Consider the following 26257-nt stretch of genomic DNA (forward strand, 5'->3'; position numbering starts at 1 on the left):
GACAAAAATATTGACAGTTCATACTGCCTCCTGCAAGAATTACAAATTACATTAATACTACAATAAAGGGGAAAAGCGTAAAACGTCCAATAAAATGGGGAAACCGGTGTAGATGAGGCCAAATTTGGAAATTTTTTCATGTTGATCCCAAAGATTTTCCTAGAAAAATTCCCCTGACCATTTTTGCTTAACCATAGTCTGCTCTTCAGGACTGTATATTTTGCTGTATAGGTGTTCTAAACTCTTTTGTATCCCTCCATGCATTTTTAAGCTCCAACTAGGCAGGGCTTGTGGCTACCACGTTTTCTATATCTGGTAGAGCAAATTGTGCAGAATTTTTATTCCATTAATACATGTTTATTTCATGCCACTTAAGCATACACACACATACACACACACACACACACACACACACACACACACACACACACAAGGGCTATTGGAGCTCTAAAATTGTCCCCAGTGATTAGGTAGCTGTAATTAGGGGTCTCACAAAGCATATCCCCCCAATTTTTTCATTAGAAAAGTATTATTTTACTACAAGTATTTTCTAAAAACAACTCCACTCCTTTCTTCATAATCTCATGATATAGCACTGATACTATACCATCCATATATTTTTAGCTACACAAATTTCATATACTTAAGAATAACACAACTCCACTACAGAAGCTCTAATACTCTTCCATAGCAATCTATTTAAATTCTTTTTGACAAAATTTATGTCTATTTAAAGTCCAAGTTCTTTATACAATTACACGAAGAGCACTATTAGCACAATAGTCAAATAAAGCATCCTACAAAAACTTTGGCATGCCTAAAAAGAAATGCACAACAAATTATGTTCATTAGAGAACTATGAACATTAAAAATCAATACCGGAAGGAAGAAAAAAATTACTGTTCAATCATAAATGTTCTGAATATCCCGATGATCAAAACAAAGAGAACATAATCACTTTGATCATTCAGGGTCTCAGCTCCCATGAGTACAATCGTGAGAGCCCTGGTGAAATGTGCCTAATGGATCAATTGCTGCTCAGTTTAAGCTCATTGTTTCCATGAATAAATACAAATCTAGTCATCAGATTACCCAAGTTTTAAGAGAAAATAGAATTGCAGATATAAAAATCTCCCAAATTTAAAACTAGGATATTAACTCGTAGTTGGTATTTTTTAAAAAATTAGTTCCGAAATCAGACTGCCTAAGCTTATGCCTTGGCTTCAATACTTATTGGTGTTTTACCTTGGACATGACAATAATTCTCCTTACCCCTCATCTGGAATACAAAATAATACAGTTGACCCTTGAACAACCACCTAAATGGTCCAATTAAATGCAGATTCTTTTCAATAAATATGCACACAGCACTGGAAGTGTATTTCCTCTTCCTTATGAATTTAGTAATAACATATTTTTCTCTAGCATACTTTATTGTAAGACTACAGTATGTAATATATGTAACATACAAAGTATGTGTTTTTTTTTATTATCAGTAAGAATTCCAGTCAACAGTAGGCTATTAGTAAAGTTTTTGGGGACTCAACAGTTACACACAGATTTTTGACAACATAGCGACTGATGCCCCAACCCCCATGCTATTCAAGAGTCAACTGTAATTATCAACTTCAAAGGAATTTTGTAAAGATTTAAATGAGATAACTGAGTGTCTGATGTATTATAAGTGCTTAATAAACACTGGCTATTTTTACTATTTAAAACAATGTATTGTAAAACCAAAAAATATCTGTATGATAAGTATAGGTCACTAATTTAGCTGTAATTTATAACTGTTCCTAATGTCCAGAAGGGAAAATGCATCAGTTTTTCAGAGAAAAACATTTCCTACAGCATTTATCTCTAAAATAATATAGTTTTCATATAGATGATGATGTATCTTCATATAGATACAGAATAGGTATAAACCAGATGAGTTTTGTGATGTAACACACTTCTCACCTTCTCCCTTAACTCCGACTTTCCAACCCAATTTAATCTTAACCAAAAATCAAATGGTCTTAAACTTTGCAATAATGTTAGAATACATTATACAAGAATAAGAATTTGATTTCATCTATATCAATCTGTCTTTGAGATAGATGTTTCTCTAAGATTTATTGCCCATCAAGTCATTATTTATGGGGATTCTCTTAATGTGTATGTAACACATATCTTATTCCCAAATCTAAATTGACTAAATCTGTATTAACATTTTTAATGTATTTATATGATAAAAGGTAACAAAGCTTCTGTAATTTCCTTCAAAACTTTATAAAAAATAATTCCTCATTTATCAACAAAGTATTATCTAACATCACAGAACCCCATGAGAGAAAGGGCATCTATCCCACTTCCTATATTAAACTTCAGCTTCCCACGGAAAAATCCCTTGAGGAATAGTTACTATATTTTCTCCTCTTTGCCTTCCCAAATGCAAATCAGGACACCATTTCAGGCAAGCTCCAGTTTCTACACAGGAAGTTTTTTGTTTTTTTTGTTTTTTTTTTTTGTATTTTCCAGAATTCAGGCCTTAATATTGATTTTCCATATTCTCTCATTCCAACCCACCTAAGCAAGATTCCTGTTCTGAAAAATCTGTCCACTTGATGCTTATCTAATCTGGTCTTGCTGCTTTGCCAAGATATGATTTATTTTCAAATTTCTCTTCTGAGAGTTCACAGGTGCAGTGCAACAAGCATAAGGGAAATTAATTACCTCTTCAACTTGTCAGGTTTCTGACATACATGAATTACACATCAATTGACAATATATAACTGCAAACAGTGGAACCTGGCCACAGGATATAACCTTCTATCATCTGTGCCTCGCCTCAATTAAAAGTTCAGTTGCACATGTGTACAGGTTAAAGCATGTAGGCAAACATGTTCAAGAACATAAAGGTTATGAATACACTGTACCTTTCCTTTGCTGCCTCATACTCCACTAACTCCATGCATCCCCTTTGAAAGCTGTAATTAACATCTCAAAATACCAGCTAGCTCAGTGCACCCTTTCTGATTGCAGTTGAATACAAAACGTAAGGAGGACGTGTTTGGTCAGTCTATAGAAAATGCAACTGGAAGACTGTACAAGCTGCCTCATAGGTTATAGTGACAATTAAAGGAGATGATATGTGACATACCTACATTTAGTTTTAAATACATAGAGCTAAAAAAATTAGTAAGTAGAAAACTAATTTTTTAAACTTCATAAAAATAATGACTAAGGGGAGACACTCTGCAGAAAACTGTCCCTATTGATGTACTTGGGGGGGATCAATGAAATACAATTTTAACTACCAATTATCGTCACCTATTCTGTCCTTGATATACAATTCTAGTACATTCCCCAAGTATCAAAGAAAAGAATTACTTTTCTTCATGAAAAAAAATCATGTCATTGCTTAGTAGAATACAATTCCCTCTACACACTGAAAAGCTTCCAGTTGAGTGCATTAAGTTCTTGCAAAAACATCTATTATAATGCAAATTATGAAATATAAAGACACCCTAGAATTTCTGTCTATAAAGCAAGCTCATTGAGAAAATTCTGCATATTACAATGGGATAATTTCCCCCCACTTAAGGTGCTTTATATCTGAAAGAACAAATTAGAGGGTAAAATTAAGAGACATTTCTCCTTCAAGACTGAAAATGAGATAAATTATAAATGATATTTGCTGTTAATTTTATCTAAATTGTCAACTAAAATGCCTGAGATTGAAGCACATTTAAGGCAATTTCAAACTATTATTGCTTTGCTTATTTTAAATAATGGAGCTATCTGCAAATATGAGAAAAATAAAGTGGAAAATACCACTATTTCATATGAGAATATTTCCAGTCATCTTTTGTCTTGGTTTCAACTGTTTATCTTAAATTTGAATAATCTTAAAAATGTTAAAAGATTTATAGAATATCCTCTTTTAAAAGGCTGTATTTGACATTGTTAATAGTGATCATTAATTATTCTACTTATTATAAGTTCAGAATGACATTATGTTATGCCTGGCTGATAACTTGAAAGCTCTGTAATTATAAGGAATGACAAAATGTTATTAAATTGCCTATATAATTAATTCAGATTTTTCTCAGTTCATGTGAGATCAAGTGAACAAAAATTAAATAACAATTTATAAGAACTTAATAACAAACAAGCTAGGTCTACATGATATCCACATTGAATTCTACACTTTGAAAAATAATAAAGTTTGATTCCCAAATTCCCTTAGTTCATAAATTTTGCCATATTGGAACACAAAAAAGTCAATAATTTGAAATCTGGCACTAGTAGAGACCACATTTTCTGATCACAATGCACTACAGATAGAAATAATAATTAGAAAACAAGCTAAAAATATCCCATCACCTAAAAATCAAAAATGTTCATCAATTATTTAATATTTTAAAAACTACAGAATATCTTAAATACCATATATATCTGAACCTAATGGAGAGAAACCAAACAGTTCTCAGAGGGAAAAAAGCCTTAATACTCATATTAATAAAGAATAAATACTGAAAATATGTGAATTAAACATGCAACTCATAGAAAAAAGAATATAAACTTACAAAAATAAATCATTTTAAAATCATAAATAAATAAATGAATAAGGAAAAAAATTATACAGCTGACAATCCAAACAATAGTTAATTGAAAAGACACAGATAACCTTTTGAATCTTTTAATCAAGAAAGAAAAGAGGGGCACTCAGGTGGCTCAGTCAGTTAAGCATCCGACTTCAGCCCAGGTCATGATCTCGTGGTTTGAGTTCGAGCCCCGCATCAGGCTCCGTGCTAACAGCTCAGAGCCTGGAGCCTGCTTCAGATTCTGTGTCTCCTCTCTCTGCCCCTTCCATGCTCAGGCTCTGTCTCTCTCTGTCTCTCAATAATAAAATAAAACGTTAAAAAAAATTTTTTTTTAAAGAAAGAAAAGAGAAGAAAGCATAGATACACAAAGCAAAAAGACAATAGGTAAATAACGGATGCTATAACAAATCTTAAGAGGGTTGTTAATACTTTTCCTCAGTTATACTCTGTATTGTAATTCATTTTTTTCTTTCACACTCTTAGGAAACTATTTCATATCTTCTATCCTCAAACGTCCAACTTCTTTCCCATAATCACTCTGAACTTATGCCCTGCTCTCTACTGCACTGAGAAAACGGAAGCAACCAGCAGAGAACATTCACAGACTTCCTAATCACATCTGTCCACTTACCAATACCTCTACCGACGTATCTCAGTTACTAGCATACAAAAAAAATAGGTATTCTCTTACTGAAACCATTCTCATTATCTTCCCTTACCACCTCCTTAAAGACCTAATCCAGGAAGTCATCCCCCACCCCACCTTTATACATCACAGATTTATGGAGATTATTCTCATCAGCATCCATCAGCATAAAAACATCCTGTTACTCTGTCTGGAAGGAAAAGAAACAAGTTATTTCCTTTGATTCCACTTCCCCTATCACCTGTTTATATCTTCCTATTTATAGCAAAATTCCTTGAAACATCTCCTTATACTTGAAATCTCTAATTCTACTCTATTCATTTTCTCTTAAACTCATTGAAACTGACTTTTGCCCATCCTACTTTACCAAAAATTTGCAGGAAATTTACAGTATTTACATGATGCACAGTGTTAGAAATAACAAAGTTGAATTAGATACAGGCTTGACTTCTGAAAAGTTTCTAACTATCAAGAGAAGAGATACATGCCATTTATTTTTTTAAAGCACAGTGAAATTGTTCAGTGCTCAAAGGTACTCTTTAATGATAACAAAAAAGAGTCAACAGTCTTGGCTTAAGCCATTACTTCTCTGGGTCTCCTGCCATCCTGATACTGCTACTCTGATTACCACCACTTCCATACACTAATGTCACTGTCACCACTGCTACAAAGCTCAGGTGAAATACACTCTTTGCCTTCAGAAGTCTGTCTTTGGATGCTGCTCTGTTGGCCTGGTGCTGGCTGCTCAAAAATGCTTTCTTCTCTTTCCTCTCCCTTTTTTCTTTTCCTATCTGATCCCAGCAGTTAAAAGAAGGCTATCTCTGGTCTGTCTGGAAGGATTGAAACTCGAACTGTAACTTTCCAGTGTCCCTTTCCATTGTTCCACATAACAATGTGAAATACTTTCAGTCCTTTTTTTGCTGACTTCTTATTGGCTACGGATATGAACCTCACTAATTTTTCAAAAACGAAGAACTGGGAGGCACAGAGAGGTTCAAGACATTGACGTAACTTGAAATCTAAACTTAAAATTTCACAGGCAATGCTTTTCTTTGTGCATCAAGGCCTAGAGTCTTGTAGAGTTCAGGGTTTCAAGTTTCACAAAAGGGCTTTATTTTGCTAGTATCTTATGTGAAAAACTTCTCAACCTTTCCTTTTAAGACATATCAGTTAGTTTAAAAATATGTAAGTTTGAAATGGTTTTAAGAGTTGAGTATCAGTCCAGTTCAGAAATTAGACCATCATGATGAGAACTGAAAGTCTACCATATACTACCTTTGTAGCCTGGGAACATGCTCCATGTTAATTTCCTTAGCTGTAAAAGGGGTATAATTACAGTCCATATTGTGGTGGTTCAAATTAAATTCGTTATTTAACATATATAACATATTTACATAGACATGGAAAGTCCTTAGAACTGTATCTGGTACAAAAACTCTCAGACAGAGGCTGTCATTTCTGTTTCTGGTTGTAGTTACCACTTGAAGAGCTAGTGGTGCAGGGATGCATGAAGATCAGTTGTAAAAACTTTTAAACAAGAAAACACAATGAAAACATGAAAGCCAATTACAAAACCTGTGCAATGGCATGACATAAGGAAATAGGCGGATATAACATGAAGTTTGACCTTATATTAAATCAATAGACACTGCCCTATATGTTCAGTGTTCAGAAAACATGCCAACACTCAAACACCTTTCTGAGAAGGTTGACTAAAGTTACATTCCATTAAGCCAATGGATGAAATCAAAATGAAGTATCTTCCTATTTATAGGAATAAATGGATAAATGGTGAATATATAAATGATACAAACATTCAAATATATTAAACATTGCATTTAAATAAGTGAATACTTACCTGCAACCCCGAATGCAATTATGGACAACATCTTAAGTAAAAAAAAAAAAAAAATGCATACCAGTTTTATGTTAACACAGATGGGCAAGTTCAGTATGGGAAAAGAGCAAGAATAGGGTACAATAAATGTAATTAATCAAAAATACAGCTTAAAGCAATTTTATAGTTTGGGCAAAAATCATACAATTATTTTCCTGATTTTGCTAAATAAGGAAATACAGATAATGTTTTTTTTTAAAAAAAAACTATCTTTGACTATCTTTGACTCTATAATCTTAAGTGCTATAAAAGAAGTTTCATTTTAAAGGTGCAATACTACAAAGTTTCAGTTATGCAAGATGGATAAGTTCTAGAGATTTGCTATACAACTTTGTGCCTATAGTTAACAATACTGACTGTGCAGTTAAAAAAAATTACCAGGGTATATCTCATGTTAAGTGTCCTTACATACCATAAAAAAATAAAATAAAATATAAAATAAAATGAAATAAAATAAAATTAGAGAAACTTGAATTTAAATCCTGCTTTTGACATTTACCAGTAATCTGACAGTAGGAAACATACTTTCCTGAGATTTCGTTTTACTATGTCTATGTAGAATTAAAGAGATTGATCTCAGGACTCTTCTGAGGATAAAATAAGATATTCGAAGGTGGCAACTAATGTAATACATGATTATACATGTATAATACATGACCAACAAATGCTTCTTCTCTTCCCCCATTGCATTGCTCTGGTCTCCTTGCTTTTGTTCATTAGCTACATACTTCTATCATTGTTATACTTCTATCACATATCATCATAAATATTGGTTTAATCATTAGTCACCTCAATCAATTTTTTTGTAATCATCTTTTCTTCTGTGACCTTGCTGAAATAGTGTATTGGTTCTAATAATGTTTTTGTTGTTGTTTTGCTTTGATTTTTGTGGACATGGAAGCATTTTAAGAAAGGAGTGGCAAAGTCAGATTTGCATTTTAAATAGAGACTTTTGCAGCTGTGAGGAGGATGTATTTGAAGGAGGAAATGCTGGAGGAAAGATTATTTTTCAACACTGTTGAAACAGTTACTGACATCCAGAAGCCTACCAGGAATATATAACAAGACTAGGAGTATACTAGAAAATGAATTAAGAAAGATAATTGCTTAATTTTTTCACAGAAATTAGCATGTTTATTTTAAGAAAATTGCTTTCAGCTCTCTTTTCAATTAATTACATTCATTGTACTCATTAAAGCTCTTGGACTTCTGTTTCTGGTAATGTCAGACTGTGCAATTTGGACTACTTCTCTTGATAAGGAAAACTAAAAACACTGGAGATATATCTATCTATACATATTTCTTTATATCTATATTTTATTTTGTATTCATGTATGACCTAATATAGAAAGATAGTAAAAAATTGAGTATTTGGGATCAGGGGAAAAGTTAGGTCCCAGACATTTAGATCTGCTTTTCCCCTAGTTTTAAAGGGACTAGCTCAGCACATGTGACTGTTTCATAGGACTAGAGGGACAGGAGTTGGAGTCAAGTTCTGATAAGATGAAGGGGCCCTAGGAAATCCTCCTCATTTGAAGTTGAGCCTCTGAAATATCCCTGGATGATGGGTCCCTAGAGGGAATATCCCTGGATGATGGGTCACCCCAGGAATTATTTGAATAAAGGTGAATGAGGATTGCTATTTTCCTAGGCACCTGGCCAGAATAAATACATGTTCTCCCTGTAGGAAGATAATATAATTCTAGAACTAAAATGACTTCCACAACTTTATAAATGAAATGCCTGCCACACAGTCAAAAATAACCATACACATGAGATTACAAGAAAATAAGAATATATGATAATACAAATAGTAAACAACAGAAACAGACCACAGGAGTCCCAAACACTGAAGTTATCTAAAAGACTTAAAATAACTATACTTACAGTGTTCAAAGTGATAAAAGATGAGATTGTAAAACTTCACAGAAAGCTAAAAATTTACATACAAACAAATGAAATTGTAAAATCAGAAGGGACAATAAACACAATAAAGAACCAGATAAATAAGTTAACATCAAATAAAATACAGTAGAGAAAATTAGTGAACCAAAGGGTGGGTACAAAAAAAAATCCTATAAATCACAGAGAGATAAAGGAATAGAAAATACAGAAAAGAGTATAAAAGAGAGAATAAAATGAGGTTAATAAACAAGTAGAATTCTAGAATGAGAGGAAAGATGGAATGTAACTGAATTTTTAAAATGAGTAAAAATGTTCCTACCTAATAAAGGGCATTGAGTTACAATGTCAATAATCCCTCTGAATACAAAGCAAAAAAGAATTTAAAAAATACATATTAAGCACATGATACTAAAACTTCTTAAAAAAAAGAATTATTCAAGGAAGCCAAAAATAAAAACAAAAACCAGGGCTCCTGGGTGACTCATTCAGTTGAGCATCTGACTCTTGATTTCAGCTCAGATCATGATCCCAAGGTCTTGGGATCAAGCCCCCAGCAGGCTCTGTGCTGAAGGTGGATCCTGCTTAAGATTCTCTCTCTCGGGGCGCCTGGGTGGCTCAGTCGGTTAAGCGTCCGACTTCAGCCAGGTCACGATCTCGCGGTCAGTGAGTTCGAGCCCCGCGTCAGGCTCTGGGCTGTTGCCTCAGAGCCTGGAGCCTGCTTCCGATTCTGTGTCTCCCTCTCTCTCTGCCCCTCCCCCGTTCATGCTCTGTCTCTCTCTGTCTCAAAAATAAATAAACGTTAAAAAAAAAAATTAAAAAAAAAAAAAAGATTCTCTCTCTCTCTCCCCCCCTGCCCTCTCCCCTGTTCATGCTTTCCCTCAAAACAGAAAACAACAAAAGAAATTTACCCTCAAAGAGGCAATAATTAAATTCACAACTGTCTGTTCAATAGCAAGAATGATGGTCAGAATAAAATGGCATGTAAAGAATGCCAAAGGAAAGGGGCACCTGGGTGGCTCAGCCAGTTAAGCAGCTGATTCTTGATTTCGGCTCAGGTCATGATTCACAGTGCATGAGTTTGAGCCCCGCATCATCGAGCTCTGCACTGACAGTGCAGAGGCTGCTTGGAATTCTCTCTCTTTGCCCCTCCTCCTCTCTCTCTCTCAAAATAAATAAATAAACTTAAAACAAAACAAAACAAAAAAGAATGCCAAAAGTAATAACAACTAATTTAAAATTCTATATCCAGTGAAAACATCCTTCAGGAATAAAGGTGAAATAAAGACATTTTCAGAAAGTCTTAAACTGAGAAATTATTCATCTGTAGACTACGCTTACGGAAATATTGAAGGTTGTTCTTCAGAATGAAGAAAAATGATCTCAAATGGAAGATTCAATATCCAGAAAGAGGAATTAGTAACACAAATGGTAAATGTGTGAATAAATTTAAAGGAATATTGCCTGTATAAATCTAGAAAATAATATCTTTCACATCACACACATGGGAATAGATGGCAGGAATAGTACACATTAAACATTACATTTTGGTATAGTGAGAATGCACATCACGGTTTATGTGTTAACTGTTAAAAGAATAGCAAAAGAATATGAAACTGCCAGAACAATAGAGGGGGAAATTGCACAACAAAAATATATATTCAATCAATTCAAAAGTTAAGCATGAAAGGTTAATAAAAGGAACACAAAACAGAAAAGGAAAAGAGAAAGCCCTTAGTAAGACAGTATATTTCACACAAACATTCAAGTAATTATGGTCAATATAAAGAGACCAAAAAAGAAAGACTGTCAAACTCATAAAAATAAAATTTGCTCTCTGTGAATAATGCACATAGAAACACAGATACTGTGATAGTAAAAAGATAGATAAATGTGTACAGTACAGACTAGCAAAAAAGAAATCTTCTATCGTACAATTAAAATCAGACAAAGCAGAATCTATGAGAAAATGCCTGTTTAGGAATAAAGGTGATCATTTCATGATGATTTTCAATTGACCATGAAAACAGAATAATGATAAAGTAGAATGCAACTAATAAGAGTCTCAAAACATGTAAAAATTAATAGAATTGAGGGGAGAAATAAAGAATCTACATCATAGTAAGAGATAAAATTTGTGATCGTACCAACAGAATTTTAGACTTAGAGCTGTAAATTGAAGTTAAAGTTTTAGAAGAAAAATTAAATTTACCTAACATAGTTACTAAAAACTCTGATTTCAGACATCAAATCTTTTCTACTAAAAAGATATTAATTGATAAATTTCTTCTAACTCAAGCAACATCAACTGCCATGGATTATTTTGTACATATTGAATATAGTTCATAGGACTGTATTTTGATGACAGAATAGACCAGGCAATTAACTAACAGAATTTTCTAAATGACATTTGTATAAATATCGTTAAATAATGTTTTCCATATACAAAATTAACAAAGATAAAATAATCTCGCTATCATTTGGAACTGATTTTTCTCCTTTATCTTAAAAATAGATCATTAGATAAGATTTTATCATGAAAAACTTTTAAATTAATGACCACTATTTTTTAAAGCTCATCAATTAATGATCTTTTGTAAGTCACCAAAACAAATGCATGTTCTAAGCCCTAGCATAAATATATAATAAATTGAGCCAAAATATTATATACTTTAATTGAAGCAGATTATCCTACAAGTGGGCATAAAAAGAGAATCATAAGTAATAATAAAACAGGAAAATTAGTTGAACATAAGACAAATAGTGCCAAATTCTACTTGCTCACATCCATGGTTGAACAATTTCCTTTAATTAACATCAAAATGAACATGGGCTTGCAGGCAAAGTAGTGTTGCAAAGCAGAAATCTTCATTTTAGGCCAAATACCTTAGGAACTAGTGTCAATCCTCACACCTGCCTTTGCAGGCAATCTGACACCTCTAGATCTCCTGGGAGGGAGACTCAAGAGGAATATTTACCTTGTTCCTACAGCACCTATTCCAAGTTCTGCTATCAAGGATCTCACTTCTTGGGAAGCAAAAAAGGATTTAAAAGTTCCATTTTGGGGAAAATTTGTCCTAATTCAAGGCCCAAGGAAGAAAGTACCAATCATTCAAAATCTCACTCAATAAATTCTGTCACACTTGGGGGAAATTAGTAGAACTGTATTAAAAAAAAAAATTAGAGTCACAAACTCAATTGCAATGCAAAGAATAATTTAAATTCAAGCACTATTCCCCTTCGATCTACTAATCTTCACTAAGAATTATTCACATAATCTTTATGATTGTTAAGTAATCAGACAACAAATTTTAGGTGCCCACTAAGATCTGTGACATATAAGCTAATAGAGAGCTAAACCAATTAAATTGCAGAAATGGATGCAAAAATGTGTGATATAATTACCTAGAGTGTGAAAGTCATGTTTGTAAAGCATTCTAAACTACAGTTCTAAACTCTCTCTCTTTTCCCAAACTAGAACATTGTGATGGTTGCTATCTAGCCTTAAGCTATAAGGTCCTGAAGAAAAAAGACCAAGAAAAAGTAAACTGTAAATTTCAAGGTCTCTGTTACTGAACCTAGAATTTTTCTTCAAAGATCAATAAAAACAAATGAATCATATGCATGCTAGTATTAAGCACACCTAATTATACTATAAAATTGATTGGAAAACTCAAGTTAGAAATTCATCTTGAGAATACTAACAGCTGTTTTTCTGTTGATATAATTCCTTCTGAGAGAATAAGAGAGAGAGAGAGAGAGAAAGAAAGAAAGAAAAATAGAAAATCAGTAATTAAAAGATAAACTGTTAAAAAATAAAAATTAACCAAAATATTCTTTTATTTTTCTGTTTCCATGAAATAAAACTTGTATATGGTTTTCAAATCATGGTAGTAGTATTACGACATTGCACAGCTCTCCACATCATTTCTTTCATGAAAGCTGGTTTAATTTAAGAAATAAATTCCCTATAAAAGAACATGAAAATGTGAAAAAAGTGGAATTTGAAGTAAAAAAGCCTTGGACTCATATCTTTTGTTCATACCTTCAAAGCAAGCCATTTACATTCTGATCTCCTTGCTCTGATTTATAAAATATTTTAAAAATGCCACAATCTTTTGATATAAAACCCACTTCATTCTAGAAGGACCTTTGAGGTGTAATATCAACACCAGCCTCATATATACTATGACTTTAGTGTTATAAACACTTTAGCCATAATACTGTATAAATTGTATTTGTTTTCCTGTTCTGTCAGTATATGTAATTCTTTATGACTGTATGAGACTTGCCAAATAAGCACAAACTAGATACCACAGAGAATGTTTTCAATAAGCAAAAGAATGACTTTTGTTTTCATTTCATTATTTAGTATTTTTGAACAATAACTAAGTGCCAGATACTGTTGTGGGCAGAAAATACAGCTGTAAATCATTAGAAAAGAGTTCCCGGGTTTCATGGAACAGAATCTAGTGGAGGAGGAAAGACATAAAAAATAAGGCAAAAATAAATAAATAAATAAAGTATACACTATGTTGGATGGTGATAAGTGCTAGGAAGAAAAAGCAGAGAAGAGGGATTGGAAATATTAAGGAGGGAGCTATTTTAATTTAAAATGCATTGCTCAGGTAGGGCCTCACTGAGAAAGTGGTATCTGAGTAAAGCCCTAAAGAGTTGAAAGAGCCAGTCACATAGCTGTCTGGGGGACAACTTTCCAGGCCTAAGGAACACCAGTGCGGAGACCCTAACACAGTTGAATGCCTGACATGTTGAATAGCAAGGACACCAGGATAGTGGGAGTAGAGTGGATGAGCTAGAAAACTACAGGAGATGCTATCAGACAGAAAAAGGGGAGGGGGCTGTTAGAACTTTAGTCCAGTTTAAAGACCTGGGCATTTACAGTGAGAAGGGGAGGCATTTCAGACACTTGAGCAGATATGAAACAAAACTTGACTTACCTTTTATCAGAATCAGGATCTTTCTTGTTGTTATGTTGGCAATAGATTAATGAGGTACAGACATGAGCAAGGAGAAAGGAGAAAGGAAAATACTGTCTAATCCAGGTAAGAGATGGTGACTCTGACTAGGATGGAGTTGTAGAAGTGATTATTGTGGTTCAAGTCTACATATATTTTAAAGGTAAAATAGAGACACTTCACTGCTGGATGGAATACAGAATGTGAAAGAAATAAAACACTGAGGTTTTGGCCTAAGCCAAAAGAAGACTGACGTTGCTATTAATTTAGATGCAGAAGAGTAAGTGAAGATCATGAACTCAGTTTGAGACATGTTTAATTTCTACATTTGACAATAGGAGTCTGAAGGTCATGGGAATGTCTGGGTTTGGGAGGTCAACTCTGAAGTCATCAATAGTTAGATAATACATAAAGCTAGGAGATAGGAGAAATCATCACTGGTATTAGCCCAAGATGGAAAGAGAAAAAGTACAGGAACTGAATCCTGGAATAATCAAGCATTAATAGGTCAGGAAGATTAAGAATGACTAACAAAAAAGACTGAGGAGTGACCAAAGAGATAGGAGGAAAAGCAGGCAAATGCACTGCACTAGAGCCAAATGAAGCAAGTGTTTCAAAAAAGAAGAGACCCAAAGTATGTAATACAGCTGATAAACAGGAATGAGACTGAGAATTGACCAATGCATTTAGCACTATGGAGATTACAGGTATTGTTCACAAAGCAGGTTAGAAGTTTTTGCAGTAAATGCCCAGCTAGAGTAGATTCAAGAGAAAATGGAGAAAACAGGAAGAGAGAAATGAGAAATAATGATTGTAGACAATTTTTTTAAACTTTTGTTGTAAAGGGAAAGAAATGGGGTGGTAACTTGGTTAGGTGAGTTGGTAATAGAATTTTTTTTAATGATGTAGGAAAAAGAGGGGAAACGTTTTGTCCTGAAATAGCAAGAGGGGGTGATTTCTAGAACACAAAAGAGGGACTGCCCTTTTCAAGGAACATGGACGGTTCATTACATTAGAGGATAAAAGGCAATGGAGCAACTAGAAATAACTCTCATTTCAAAGAATTTACTAATGAACATGATATCCAGTGGATTGTAGGCATTACCTTCTTGTTACAATACATTCCTAGGACTCATGGTTAGTCAAGTTTTAAAATAAAGCATAGTTATCAGCAACACTATACTGTAAGCATAGAACCTCACACAGGGTAGGCCCTAAAATATTTGTTGTATAAAAAACAATTGTTTGGGGCGCCTGGGTGGCTCAGTCAGTTGAACGTTCAACTCTTGATATTGGCTCAGGTCATGATCCCAGAGTCATGGGATCGAGCCCCACGTCAGGCTCTGCACTGAGTGCAGAGCCTGCTTAAAATTTTTTTTCTCTCTCTCTCCCTTTACCCATCTCCCTAGCTTGTGTGCCCCCCCTCAAATAAAAATTAAATAAAAATAAATAGCAATTGTTTATTAAATTGTGATTATTAAATCAATAAAGCTGAAGTCTATACCCTTATAATCATTTGAAATTAACAAAAGTATTCAACATATTAGAGGGAACCAGAATTACCCATTTACATGTAAGTAAACAAGAAGCCTCAGAAGTTCACTGGTTTTTCTGTGTCACGGGGTTTCACAAAGTTGAAAATGAAACCCACGTCCTATAATTTCTTGTTAAATACTTTTCCATGCAACCCATACACTCTTGCTTATAAAAAGTAGATGATGGGCTATGAAGTATGCTTAATACATTAAAAGGTAAATTTATAAATACAAAGAACTGAGATTCTTAAATAATTGTGTGTATAATTATATGAACTCTAATAATCTTTCCATATTTAAATCATAATGTTTGCCTTATTAAAAACTTAGGAGTAGTCATGAGAAATACTTTCAATGGCCCATGTCTCATAAAGAAGGTTTCAAGAAAGGTTTCTTTATATCTAATGAGCATAATGAGATGAAGGAGATGGCTCAGAGTAAAACAAAAGTAAGCCATGAATAAAATCCTGGTGAGTACCACTTACCAACTGTGTGGTGTTGAACAAGTTACTTAACCTCTCTGTGCCTCGGTTGTATCATCTGTAAAATGGGAATAATAATAATAACGACCTCATTGGAATGTTTTGAGGATTAACTGAGATGATACATCTAACCAGTTTAATGAAGGAGCTGGATTCAGAAATCAACATTTCTGTGTCTCCTGATTTCCTCAGGTGAAGAAATGAACCCCAAATAAAATTTCAGGTGGGTGTCTTAGCTTTTCTGCTCATGCTTAGAAAATAAACTATCTGTCCTTTTGTTTGGGAATTAAGTAGTCTAACAATTTCATAGTTTCATTCCATATAGGACTATATAATATACAAAGCCCCAAGCTTCTGTCCTGCCTAAAGCTCACCCTTTCACTTAGCTCAGGCTTGTTTCAAGCTTTAAAGTCTACAATGGGGGGTGGGACAAGGTAGTCTCCTTCATGCTGATAGCCTACATTCACAGCAACAATTCCTGACCCTTCCAGAGTCAGACCCTAGGAAAGTGAAATTGGAATGAAAGATCACAGTGGAATGTGGCTGACACAATTTTCATGTGTGTTCAGGGCTTTCTGAATGGCAAATACACAATCAATGACCCTTCTTCTGGGGCAGGTTCATGGCTTTCTCAAAGAATCTGTCTTCCCCAGTTTTATTTGACTAGCTCTGTTTGTCCTTTGAAATCAATCCTCCAATTTCTCTCTCGTTATTCACCACCTGGGACCTGGGCTTCAAAATATTACCAACCTTTATTCTGACATTGGAGGACTTGAAGCTTTCCTACCATGTGACTTTCTAATCTATTATAGAGGCAGGGGCATCTCCAGCCACAGCTGTGGCTTTTAGACTTCAGACTATATCCTTCGGCTTCTGGAGGAAATACATCAAGTTCTCATAAGTGTCTGCCCTGAAGTTCCTCTCACTTGGTTCAAATGAATGGTAATCACCCCATCCCTCCTACATGGAATGGTAGATTGTGTACAACAAACCAACAGCTCTCCAAAACAATCCAGTCTCTCTTCTAGCTTTACCACCTCAACCTTTGTTGAGACTTAAAATGGAGTTTGAACTAACATTGGACTTATTAGTTGGATTATGTCCTAGTACTTTCTGCAAATAGTTACACCTCACTTATTTAGCCTCCCTTCAAAGAGAAAGACAGAAAGACCCCATTTTAATATCTGAATACTTAAATAAAACATTGCCTAGCCTAGTGGGAGTATTTAGAAATATTAGCTATTGTTATTCATTATATCTTTTTTTTAGGTTTATTTATTTATTTTGGATGAGAGAGAGAGAGAGACAGACAGCATAAGCAGGGAGGGTAAAGAGAGAGAGGGAGAGAGAGAATCTCAAGCAGGCTTCGCACTGTCAGCCCAGAGCCCTATGCGGGGCTTGAACTCATAAACTGTGAGATCATGACCTGAGCCAAAACCAAGAGTTGGACACTTAACTGACCAAGCCACCTTGGTGCCCCCATCATATCTTTATTATTTAACATTTAAGGAGTGGATTCACAGAAAAGGAAATGGGGAGGAAAAAGTCAAAAATGTTTAAAAACCAAGATAGTGTGGTGTCATACAAGTTAACAGTGTAAGGTGTTTGGCTTTTTAGTTTGTTTTGTTTCGCTCTTTGAGAAGGGAGTCATCACAGTGTCAAATTTTGCAGTGAATTTTAATAAAACAGACCTACTGCATCCATCACTTGGCTGCTGATTACATCATTTTGAGCAGGGAATCTGAGGGAAAGCCAGACTTCAGTTGCTCAAAGGTGAATAGAAAATGAAGAAATTGAGACAGTGAGAACAGGCAAGTTGGGAAATAAAGTTACAGGAAAAGAAAAGATAGACTGGTGGCTAAGCGGAGACACAGTGTTAAGCAACTCTTTTGTGGGTTTTGTTGTACTTTTACTTTTAAGAAATTGATTTGAATATGTTACAAAAAAGCCAACTGATAGAGCAAGAAAGATTGAAGATAGTAGAGACAAAAAAATAATCAAAAGGACATGAGAAGGGGACATCAAAGATCTAGAGGCAGGTACTAGCCTTAAACAAAAAGGGCAATGCTTAAGATTGGAGAACAAAAGTAAAAGAAGATGAGTATGGAATAAATAAGTGTACAGGGATATGCGGGAAGAGAATCAGTATTAGAGGACATCAAAACTAGTAATCTAGGAAAGGAATGGTTATAAAGAATTAAGGACATGGGAATTATAAGATGAAATAATTAATAGCATTGCTTGGCACAGAGATGCCAAGGAGCATGACAATGAAAGAGGATCACTAGATTTGCCAAATCTGTATCCAGTGATGGCATGCAGAAGTGTATTTTTAAGAAAATGGTGATGATAGAAGTCTGAAAATAAAGGTTAACAAAGACATATAAATAAAGAGATCTAAATCATGAGAAACAAAGGCTGCTTGTGAACACCATTTCATCTGGCCAGGGGAAAAATAACTAACTGGAAGAAAGAAAAGCATATTAAGAAAATAGAATAACTATAATAAGAGGCAGCAATAGATGTAGCATCTTTGACAGAGCAAGGGATAAAATGCTTAGTGCACTATCATTAGGTTTCATTGAAAAGGAAAGAGTTCAATCCAGATATTATCTTCTCAGTAGACTAAGAAGGGATGTTGTTTGACTCAATCAAGGGACATGTGAAACTGGTCATTGAGGAAGTGGAAAATTGGGGGAAGCCATTTAGAAGAGTGTAGTTAAGAATTTTTTTTAAAAAAAAAGATAAATCAAAGGACTTCCAAAATTTGATAAAGATTGCAGAGAGTACGGCGTTTTAGTGCTTTCAATTTGTGCTGGTGTTCATTATTACCCAGCAAAATTATGCAGTTAAGGTTGGCTAAGGATAATGATGATAATATCTATAGTAATAATAACAGCATCAATAGCGGCATTTAACATTTATTGAGCATGTACTATCTGTGAGGCATTGAATTGATCATTTGACATGTTCCAGGTCATTTATTCCTCATAATAATCCTATGAGGTAGGTCTATCATTATTTGAATTAACTACTTTAACCAGAGTCACTGAGCTAGTACGTTGCAAGCCACAAAGATACCTAGGAGGTAGTCTGTCTCCAGAATAAAAGTGACTCTCCATAAGTGTCACTTAAATATTTTGCATTTTAAAATGCCAAAATATAAACATATTCCTGCTCTCCATAAGTAGCTTCCTTTAACTTAATTCCTCTCAGAGTAAACTACTAGCACAAACCAATTAATGAAAAATGACTCCTGACATTTTTAAATGTTCAAGGTTTCTGAAGAATATATACATGCCTCCTTTTAACCACTCCCAAGAGAGGATATCATCCCTCCTTTGAATTAAGGAAATAGAGTTTCAGAGAAGTCAAGTTACTTACCAATGGTCCCTCAGCTAATAAGTGGAAGAACTCCAATTCAAATTCAGATCTTCTGACTCAACTTCCAAGTCTTTGCCATTCAGTTCATTACCAGTCTTTGTCCATCCTTTCTCCCCAACATTCTTTACATTTCTATTGTCTTTCTTAGATTCAAGTTGCACAATCCTATTTCAAATTCCCACAACCCACCAGAATTATTACATTATCACAATAAGCTCTCCCTAACATAATAATGGCCCAAATGACCCTTTTAGCTTATATTTGTGATAGACCAGTTACCGTGGTGGTCCTTATGCTTCATCCCCTCCTGTAATTTTGCCATGTAATTATGTATTGCCTTCCACTCTGTCTCTGGGCTTGGCCATAACTTTTACCAAAATAAGACTCAACCAGAAGCTTGAAAACCACTTGCTTGTTTCTGCTTTGCTCTTACTCCTCTGCCATGACCATGAGAACTTGCCAGGGCTAGCCTATTGCAGGATTACACACATACATAGAGATGAATGGCCCCAGTTGGTCCAGCCAAGGCCATCCTAATTCAAACAATAGCCACTTAACATACAGCTAACTGAGCCAACCTTCAGCTAACCATAAATTGGGCTAACCATAAACTGGGCGTAAATGAGCCCAGGCAAGATCAACCAATCTAAGTCAAGATCAGCTGAATTCCATAAATCCAAAATTTTACATGAGGTTTTACACTGAGATTTTGTGTTGTTTGTTACATAGCATAATTTTATTTATTGTTTAAGTGTTCTTATTAACATTCCAGTTAGTTAACATACAGTTCTATTAGTTTTAGGTGTATAATGTAGTGATTCACCACTTCCATACAACACCTGATGTTCATCACAACAAGCTCACACATTAATCCCCATCACCTATTTTACCCATCCCCCCCACCTACCTTCCTTCCAGTTTGTTCTCTATAGTTAAGAGTCTGTTTCTTGGTTTGCCTGTCTCTTTTTTCCCCTTTCCTCATTTGTTTTGTTTCTTACACTCCACATATGAGTGAAATCATATGGTATTTGTCTTTCTACACAGCGATAGATAGCTAATGAGTACATTATGTAATCCATCCTAAATCAAAATGGCAGAGTAATATTCCTTCATCATTACCTCATCATGTCACCAGTTCACTCAAAATTCTACTGATCATACTGTGTACAAACTCCTATTGTTAACAGGTCATATTCCTCCACTGCCAGTATATAAAATTTCATTCCTACACTACAACCCTTTGACAAACAAATCTTTCAGTTATTCTCCTTATTTGATTCCTATATAGTCTTTCAAAAAATAAAAACAAAACTCAGGCATGCTGCTAGTTAATCTGTCTCCTTTGTGCAAATTAGGAACCTCAAGCCTAGACTAGAAAGAAGAGCATAGGCTGAACTTTAACCCCAAAAGTCTTTGAGAGGGCCCTATGCACAACTCTACAACTCCACACAGAATATATTAGAATTATTTCCAACATTTTCTTAAAAAGACCTCCTTAATATCACTTTACACGTGAAAGTTTCTGTATTTAATCATATGCCTAGATTATAGCATTTGTATTATAGCAAGTATTGAAAATTTTTTCAATACTTGTACAATCTTCTGGTATTATATTAAGTTGGGTTCATTTATATATTGTTTCTAAGCAACTTTATTTCCTAAGTTCTCTGGGAGCCAAATAATGTGCCTTTTCTCCTTTATCCCCTTTTCAAATATATGTAACTAGTTAATAATACACAGAAGATCGTCAATATATGCTAAATGAAGAACTAATATATTTTATGTATAATATATGTACATATCTATATATAAATAATATAAATAAATATAAAATATGATATAAATAATATATTATAGTAATATTTTAATACTATAAATAAAAATACATAAATATAAACTAAATATAAATATATTTTATATAAATTATATATATATATAAAATGGACTTTTTATAATGGAAAGTTCACTCCTCTTACCTCCTCTTACCTTTCCTGTAAATATTCTTAATAAGCACATCAGTAATTGACAAATATCTGTCCTGTACTCAAAAATTTTAAAACTATTTGATTAATATTCCTAGTAAATTATTCTAATGCTCCATACATATACAGAAATTAATTTATCTTTTGGCATTGGAGACAAACAAATGCAATCCTTTTTATATTTATACATTGCAAATTAATTAGTTTTTACTTATATTTCTTTAATCATCACAGACTACCCTGTGAAGTATTAGTATGAACTGATTTTTATAGCCTGGAAACCTGAAGTCCTGACTCAAGTTGATGATGCACAGAAGAGCCACAATACAAACTAGATCTTCATGTATCAAGTTTATTGCTACTTCTCCATCCAAATGAATATGCATTTAGTTCTGATTTTACTTTAAAAGCCCTCACTCCAGACCTGGTACTCCACTGGCTCACAGGGTTAGAGGATTAAGATATGCTCCTGTTCTGAAGAAGCATATAGTCCAGGTTGGGAAACAGGCATATACACAGATAATTTAATGATAATATGGGAAATTATAAGGCTAAGGAACACAGAGGAAATGTACCTGGGGGTTCAGAGAAGCCTTCCTGGAAGAGAGAAAGTCTTGGCTAAGTTTAGACGTGAAGCAAAGACATTGAGGAAAAACATTATGGGCATAGAGATGAAGATGTACAAAGGAGAGACCGGAAAAGCCTGAAGCTTATGGAGATCCTGCAAGCAGAGCAATATTATTCAAACACATGGCATGACGCATTTGCTAAAGTGGAAATGTTAGGAGATGTAAAAACAAAGAAGTTTGGGACCAGGTGCAAAAACAAAAACAAACAAAAAACAAAAAAAAAATAGAGATTTGAGAATTATTTAGATTAAAAACAATATGGCTAAATGATGATTGAATTTAGGACTGTCAGGTGTCTGGGTGAGGAGATAGAACACCCAGATTTGGGTGGGGAATGGGAGGCAGAGGATGATTGAGTTTAGGGCATGTTGAATCTGAGGTTCTATGGAACATTTAAATTCATCTGTGCATAAGAAAGGTAGAAAATTGAGTGTGAAGGTTAGAAACATCAGGCCTGGTGATGTGCAATTATAAGTACTCTTTAAACACAGTTACGCGCGATCGAGTGATGAAAAACTAAACACTATGGCTACAAAATACTTTATATGGTTAAGATTGTTAAAATCATCGCTACATTTGTTCATAAAGGAATGTTCTGAGAGAAAGTGACTAAAGCAAAGCATCAAATCACCAACACCTAAAAGTATTATATAAAACATAGTGTGTCATAAAGTTTGATTGACTCTGCTTTGAATTCTATCCCATGTTTGTTAAAATAATTTTCATTTTTATGTTATTGTAGTAGTTCTCAATTTTACATGCTTTATTCTGCCTCAAAACACACATTTATAGTAGTCATTTTCTCCTTCCAGCTAAATATCCAATGCAATGCCACTGAACAGTGCAGGCACATCGCTTACAAAAAAGTCAAAAATACTCAAAGATACCAGTTAAAGAAGAATATTCCTCTGTTGCTTGCAGGATACCCAGAGTGCTTAAGTTACAGATTAGATTACTTAAAATTTACTTTAAAAATATTATAGGACCATCACTGTCTTTAAGGACCTGTGAATTGCAGGCATTATTCAAATCCGTAGAATAGTAAGATGTAAATCAACAATAAGAAAAGTGTCAAAGTATTCACAAAAGACTTTGGGACTATGTCCATCTGAATATACAGGTTCATAATCCCTAACCTATAGTTCCAAAACCCATATACTCTGAAAACTGATATTTTATTTGTATGTGTGTTGCAAACTTGATAGGTACAAAACTAAAGCTGTACTAATGTGAGAGATTTATGGTCTTTATTTTTTCCATGCAATAGGAATATTCATATAATTCTTTTCAGATATGAAAACGTAGAATTATAGGGTGCTTCCCAGAATGCATCTAGTTTTCCATAATATACATCATATACTTACAAAAAAGTCAAGAAAATTCTGAACTCTGAAACACACTAGCCCCAGAGTGTTGAGATAAAGAGATTGCAGACCAATATAATTCAAATCCAAAACTTAAAATTTTAGGGGTGCCTGGGTGGCTCAGTGGGTTGGGTGTCCAACTTTGACTCAGGTCATAATCTCATGGTTCATGAGTTTGAGCCCCACATCGAGCTCTGTGCTGACAGCTCAGAGCCTGGAGCCTGTTTCAGATTCTGTGTCTCCCTCTCTCTCTGCCCCTCCCCTGCTCACACTCTGTCTCTGTCTCTCTCAAAAATAAATAAACATTAAACAATTTAAAAAAAAACTTAAAATTTTAGATATTATAATCAAAATATTCAATACAGCTGAAAAATATAACTCTAGGTAAAGATATGATAGCTGTCTTTTGAGATGAATCAACTCATTCTGTGTAATTAAACTGGTGTACCAACGAGTGAGGGTTACAGAAAACAGTATTGCATCTTAACACAAGACAAACTGAAAACAAAAAGGACTACAACAAGAGTTCTTCATATAGGGTTATGGGGTTACCTAGTGGGGATGTGATAAAAAGGATTCTAGGTGATCCTTTCCGTTCTGAGAATCTTTAATATCTCAACAACACACTTCAAGTTAATAGTACATCTGGGTTTAGAATTTTATCAACTTTGATTATATAATTTTCAATATTTATGAAAAGATATTTGCTACAAGACATAACTTCATGGAGAGAGGTCAACTCGTCAACATTTCTATACTGTTGTTAAAGTGGAGGGCCAATCAAATTTGTATTTAAGAGAAAAATATAGGGGCGCCTGGGTGGCGCAGTCGGTTAAGCGTCCGACTTCAGCCAGGTCACGATCTCGTGGTCCGTGAGTTCGAGCCCACGTAGGGCTCTGGGCTGATGGCTGGGAGCCTGGAGCCTGTTTCCGATTCTGTGTCTCCCTCTCTCTCTGCCCCTCCCCCATTCATGCTCTGTCTCTCTCTGTCCCAAAAATAAATAAAAACGTTGAAAAAAAAATAAGAGAAAAATATAGTGTATTGGGGTTGATTATTAAAAATCTCATTCATATTCTATAATTTTTCTCATACCTAAAACAAACACAATTATTCTATTCTTAAATAAGAAAATTGAGTCTCAGTATTAACTTTGTATGTAAATAAGCTTGAAATTCTTAAAATGATATCTTTTTCTATAAAATAAGATGCTTGACAAACATATTGAAAAATAGCTAATCTAACAATTTTAAGTTTGTTAGAGTAAGGCTGAACTTTTGCCTTTTCTCTAACTTCCAAAATATATTTTCAAGAAACTGGTTGAAATGTTTTTGAAGAAGAGGGTATAATACATTGAAAATTCCAAGAATTTTTGAGCAGGTGCTAGGCATTTTTAAAGAAAGACAGTAGACTTCCAAACTATGATTATTTCCAAAGACAGACCACACAGCTGAAAATGGAAAACACATATTTCCAAATGTCGTAATACTGTTTAAAGAGCAAGAAAGAGAAAACTAACTATTCCCATATTTGGGTGATTGAAAGCCGATCAACAGGTGATTTTTCTATACCCACCAAAACATTCAGATAAAATTTTCAAAAGAAAGACCTGATAGGAACTCAGCCTTCACACCCACCATCACCAAAGTACTACAAATTTAAGATAAGATTTTATGTGAACCAGTAGTAATCTATTCTTATGCTTTTCTCACCAAAACATACATATCATACATTTTAAGCAAAAAGATAATTCCAAGAATAGAAATAAAGCAAAGTCTTGTCACATTTGTGATTGCAATAGGAAAGACAAATATTACCAGGAATCATACCTGTGGCAGGGCTGAATTGAGCTGTCTCTGGAGCGAATCTCTGTCATAGATGACATCCTGCAGTCTTTGCTGGGCAAGTGAGAGGCTTTCTTGAGTCTCCCGAAGGGTGTCTAGAAGACGGTCCCTTTCATCTAGCATATTCACCATCAGCTGCTCAAAATGGGAGTCTGAGTCTGAGCCACTGCTTTGGGACCCCCTTTGGCTCATTGGGGTGTCCTCATTAATCGTGGGCATCACTTCACACATCATTGCTTAAAGGAAGTAAAGGGGAGGGAAGTCTTAGTACTAAGAAACTACTTGCGATAATGCCACTTGACCCTCAACTCACCAAACTCTGCAACTCATTAGTCTGATTGTCTCTTTCTTTTCCTACACACTGTTCCAACTCCAACTAAATATTTTGACCTCAATGAAATATGATTCATTGACTTCTGCCAATCTACATCCTTTCTCTTTTATTGATAATCTATAAAGCTCCTACCCAAGATACAACTTGGTTTCACCTACTTCTCAAAGATTTGGGGTTTTTTCATGATTGATTCCTCCAATTCAGTTTATAGTAATATGTTATTCAACTTACTAATAAGTGATCTTCACCTGTAAGTTTACAAATCTCTTATAGCTAACACCTCCATTTTACCCTTATTTGTTATATTGTTAAAAGCAAGCAGAGTGTCTGGCTCTTAATGGGTAGGAAGTAAATGATTTTTGAATGACTTAAATAATTGAATGAATTAATGTTCACTCGTTCATTTAGGAAACCTATGAATAATTGAGTATTCATTTTATATAATAATCAGTTTTGACTTTTTAATTTTACCAACAGATTTTTTTGCATACCAACTAGTTTATAGTTTCTTGACTTTACAACTCCCATTTTATTACTTTTATGTGCTCTCTACCTAAATTGTTAAGGTAGTCTACATAAAGTAGATAAAGTGATATTGACTAAATTTGATAGAGGCTTTATGAAACAGACTGAGGTGCATAAGTTTGTTTAGGTCATTATTCCCCTAATTACTGTTAGTATTCCTTTGTCTCCTGA

At 34.3% G+C, this 26257-nt stretch overlaps 1 protein-coding gene across 16 annotated transcripts in view; it reads right to left on the reverse strand.

Moving 5' to 3' along the window:
* The window catches only part of PPFIA2 (PTPRF interacting protein alpha 2), a 477637-nt gene that overhangs the window by 446396 nt on the left and 4984 nt on the right, over nucleotides 1–26257 (reverse strand). For all 16 annotated transcript variants that reach the window (XM_045464340.1, XM_045464362.1, XM_045464361.1 and 13 more), the window contains one exon: nucleotides 25213–25463. In XM_045464340.1, coding sequence (XP_045320296.1) covers nucleotides 25213–25461 — 249 coding nt within the window. In that variant the 5' untranslated portion in view covers nucleotides 25462–25463. The remainder of the gene's footprint in view (nucleotides 1–25212; nucleotides 25464–26257) is intronic.

Source organism: Leopardus geoffroyi, chromosome B4, assembly GCF_018350155.1.
Source record: "Leopardus geoffroyi isolate Oge1 chromosome B4, O.geoffroyi_Oge1_pat1.0, whole genome shotgun sequence".
Lineage (NCBI taxonomy): Eukaryota > Metazoa > Chordata > Mammalia > Carnivora > Felidae > Leopardus > Leopardus geoffroyi.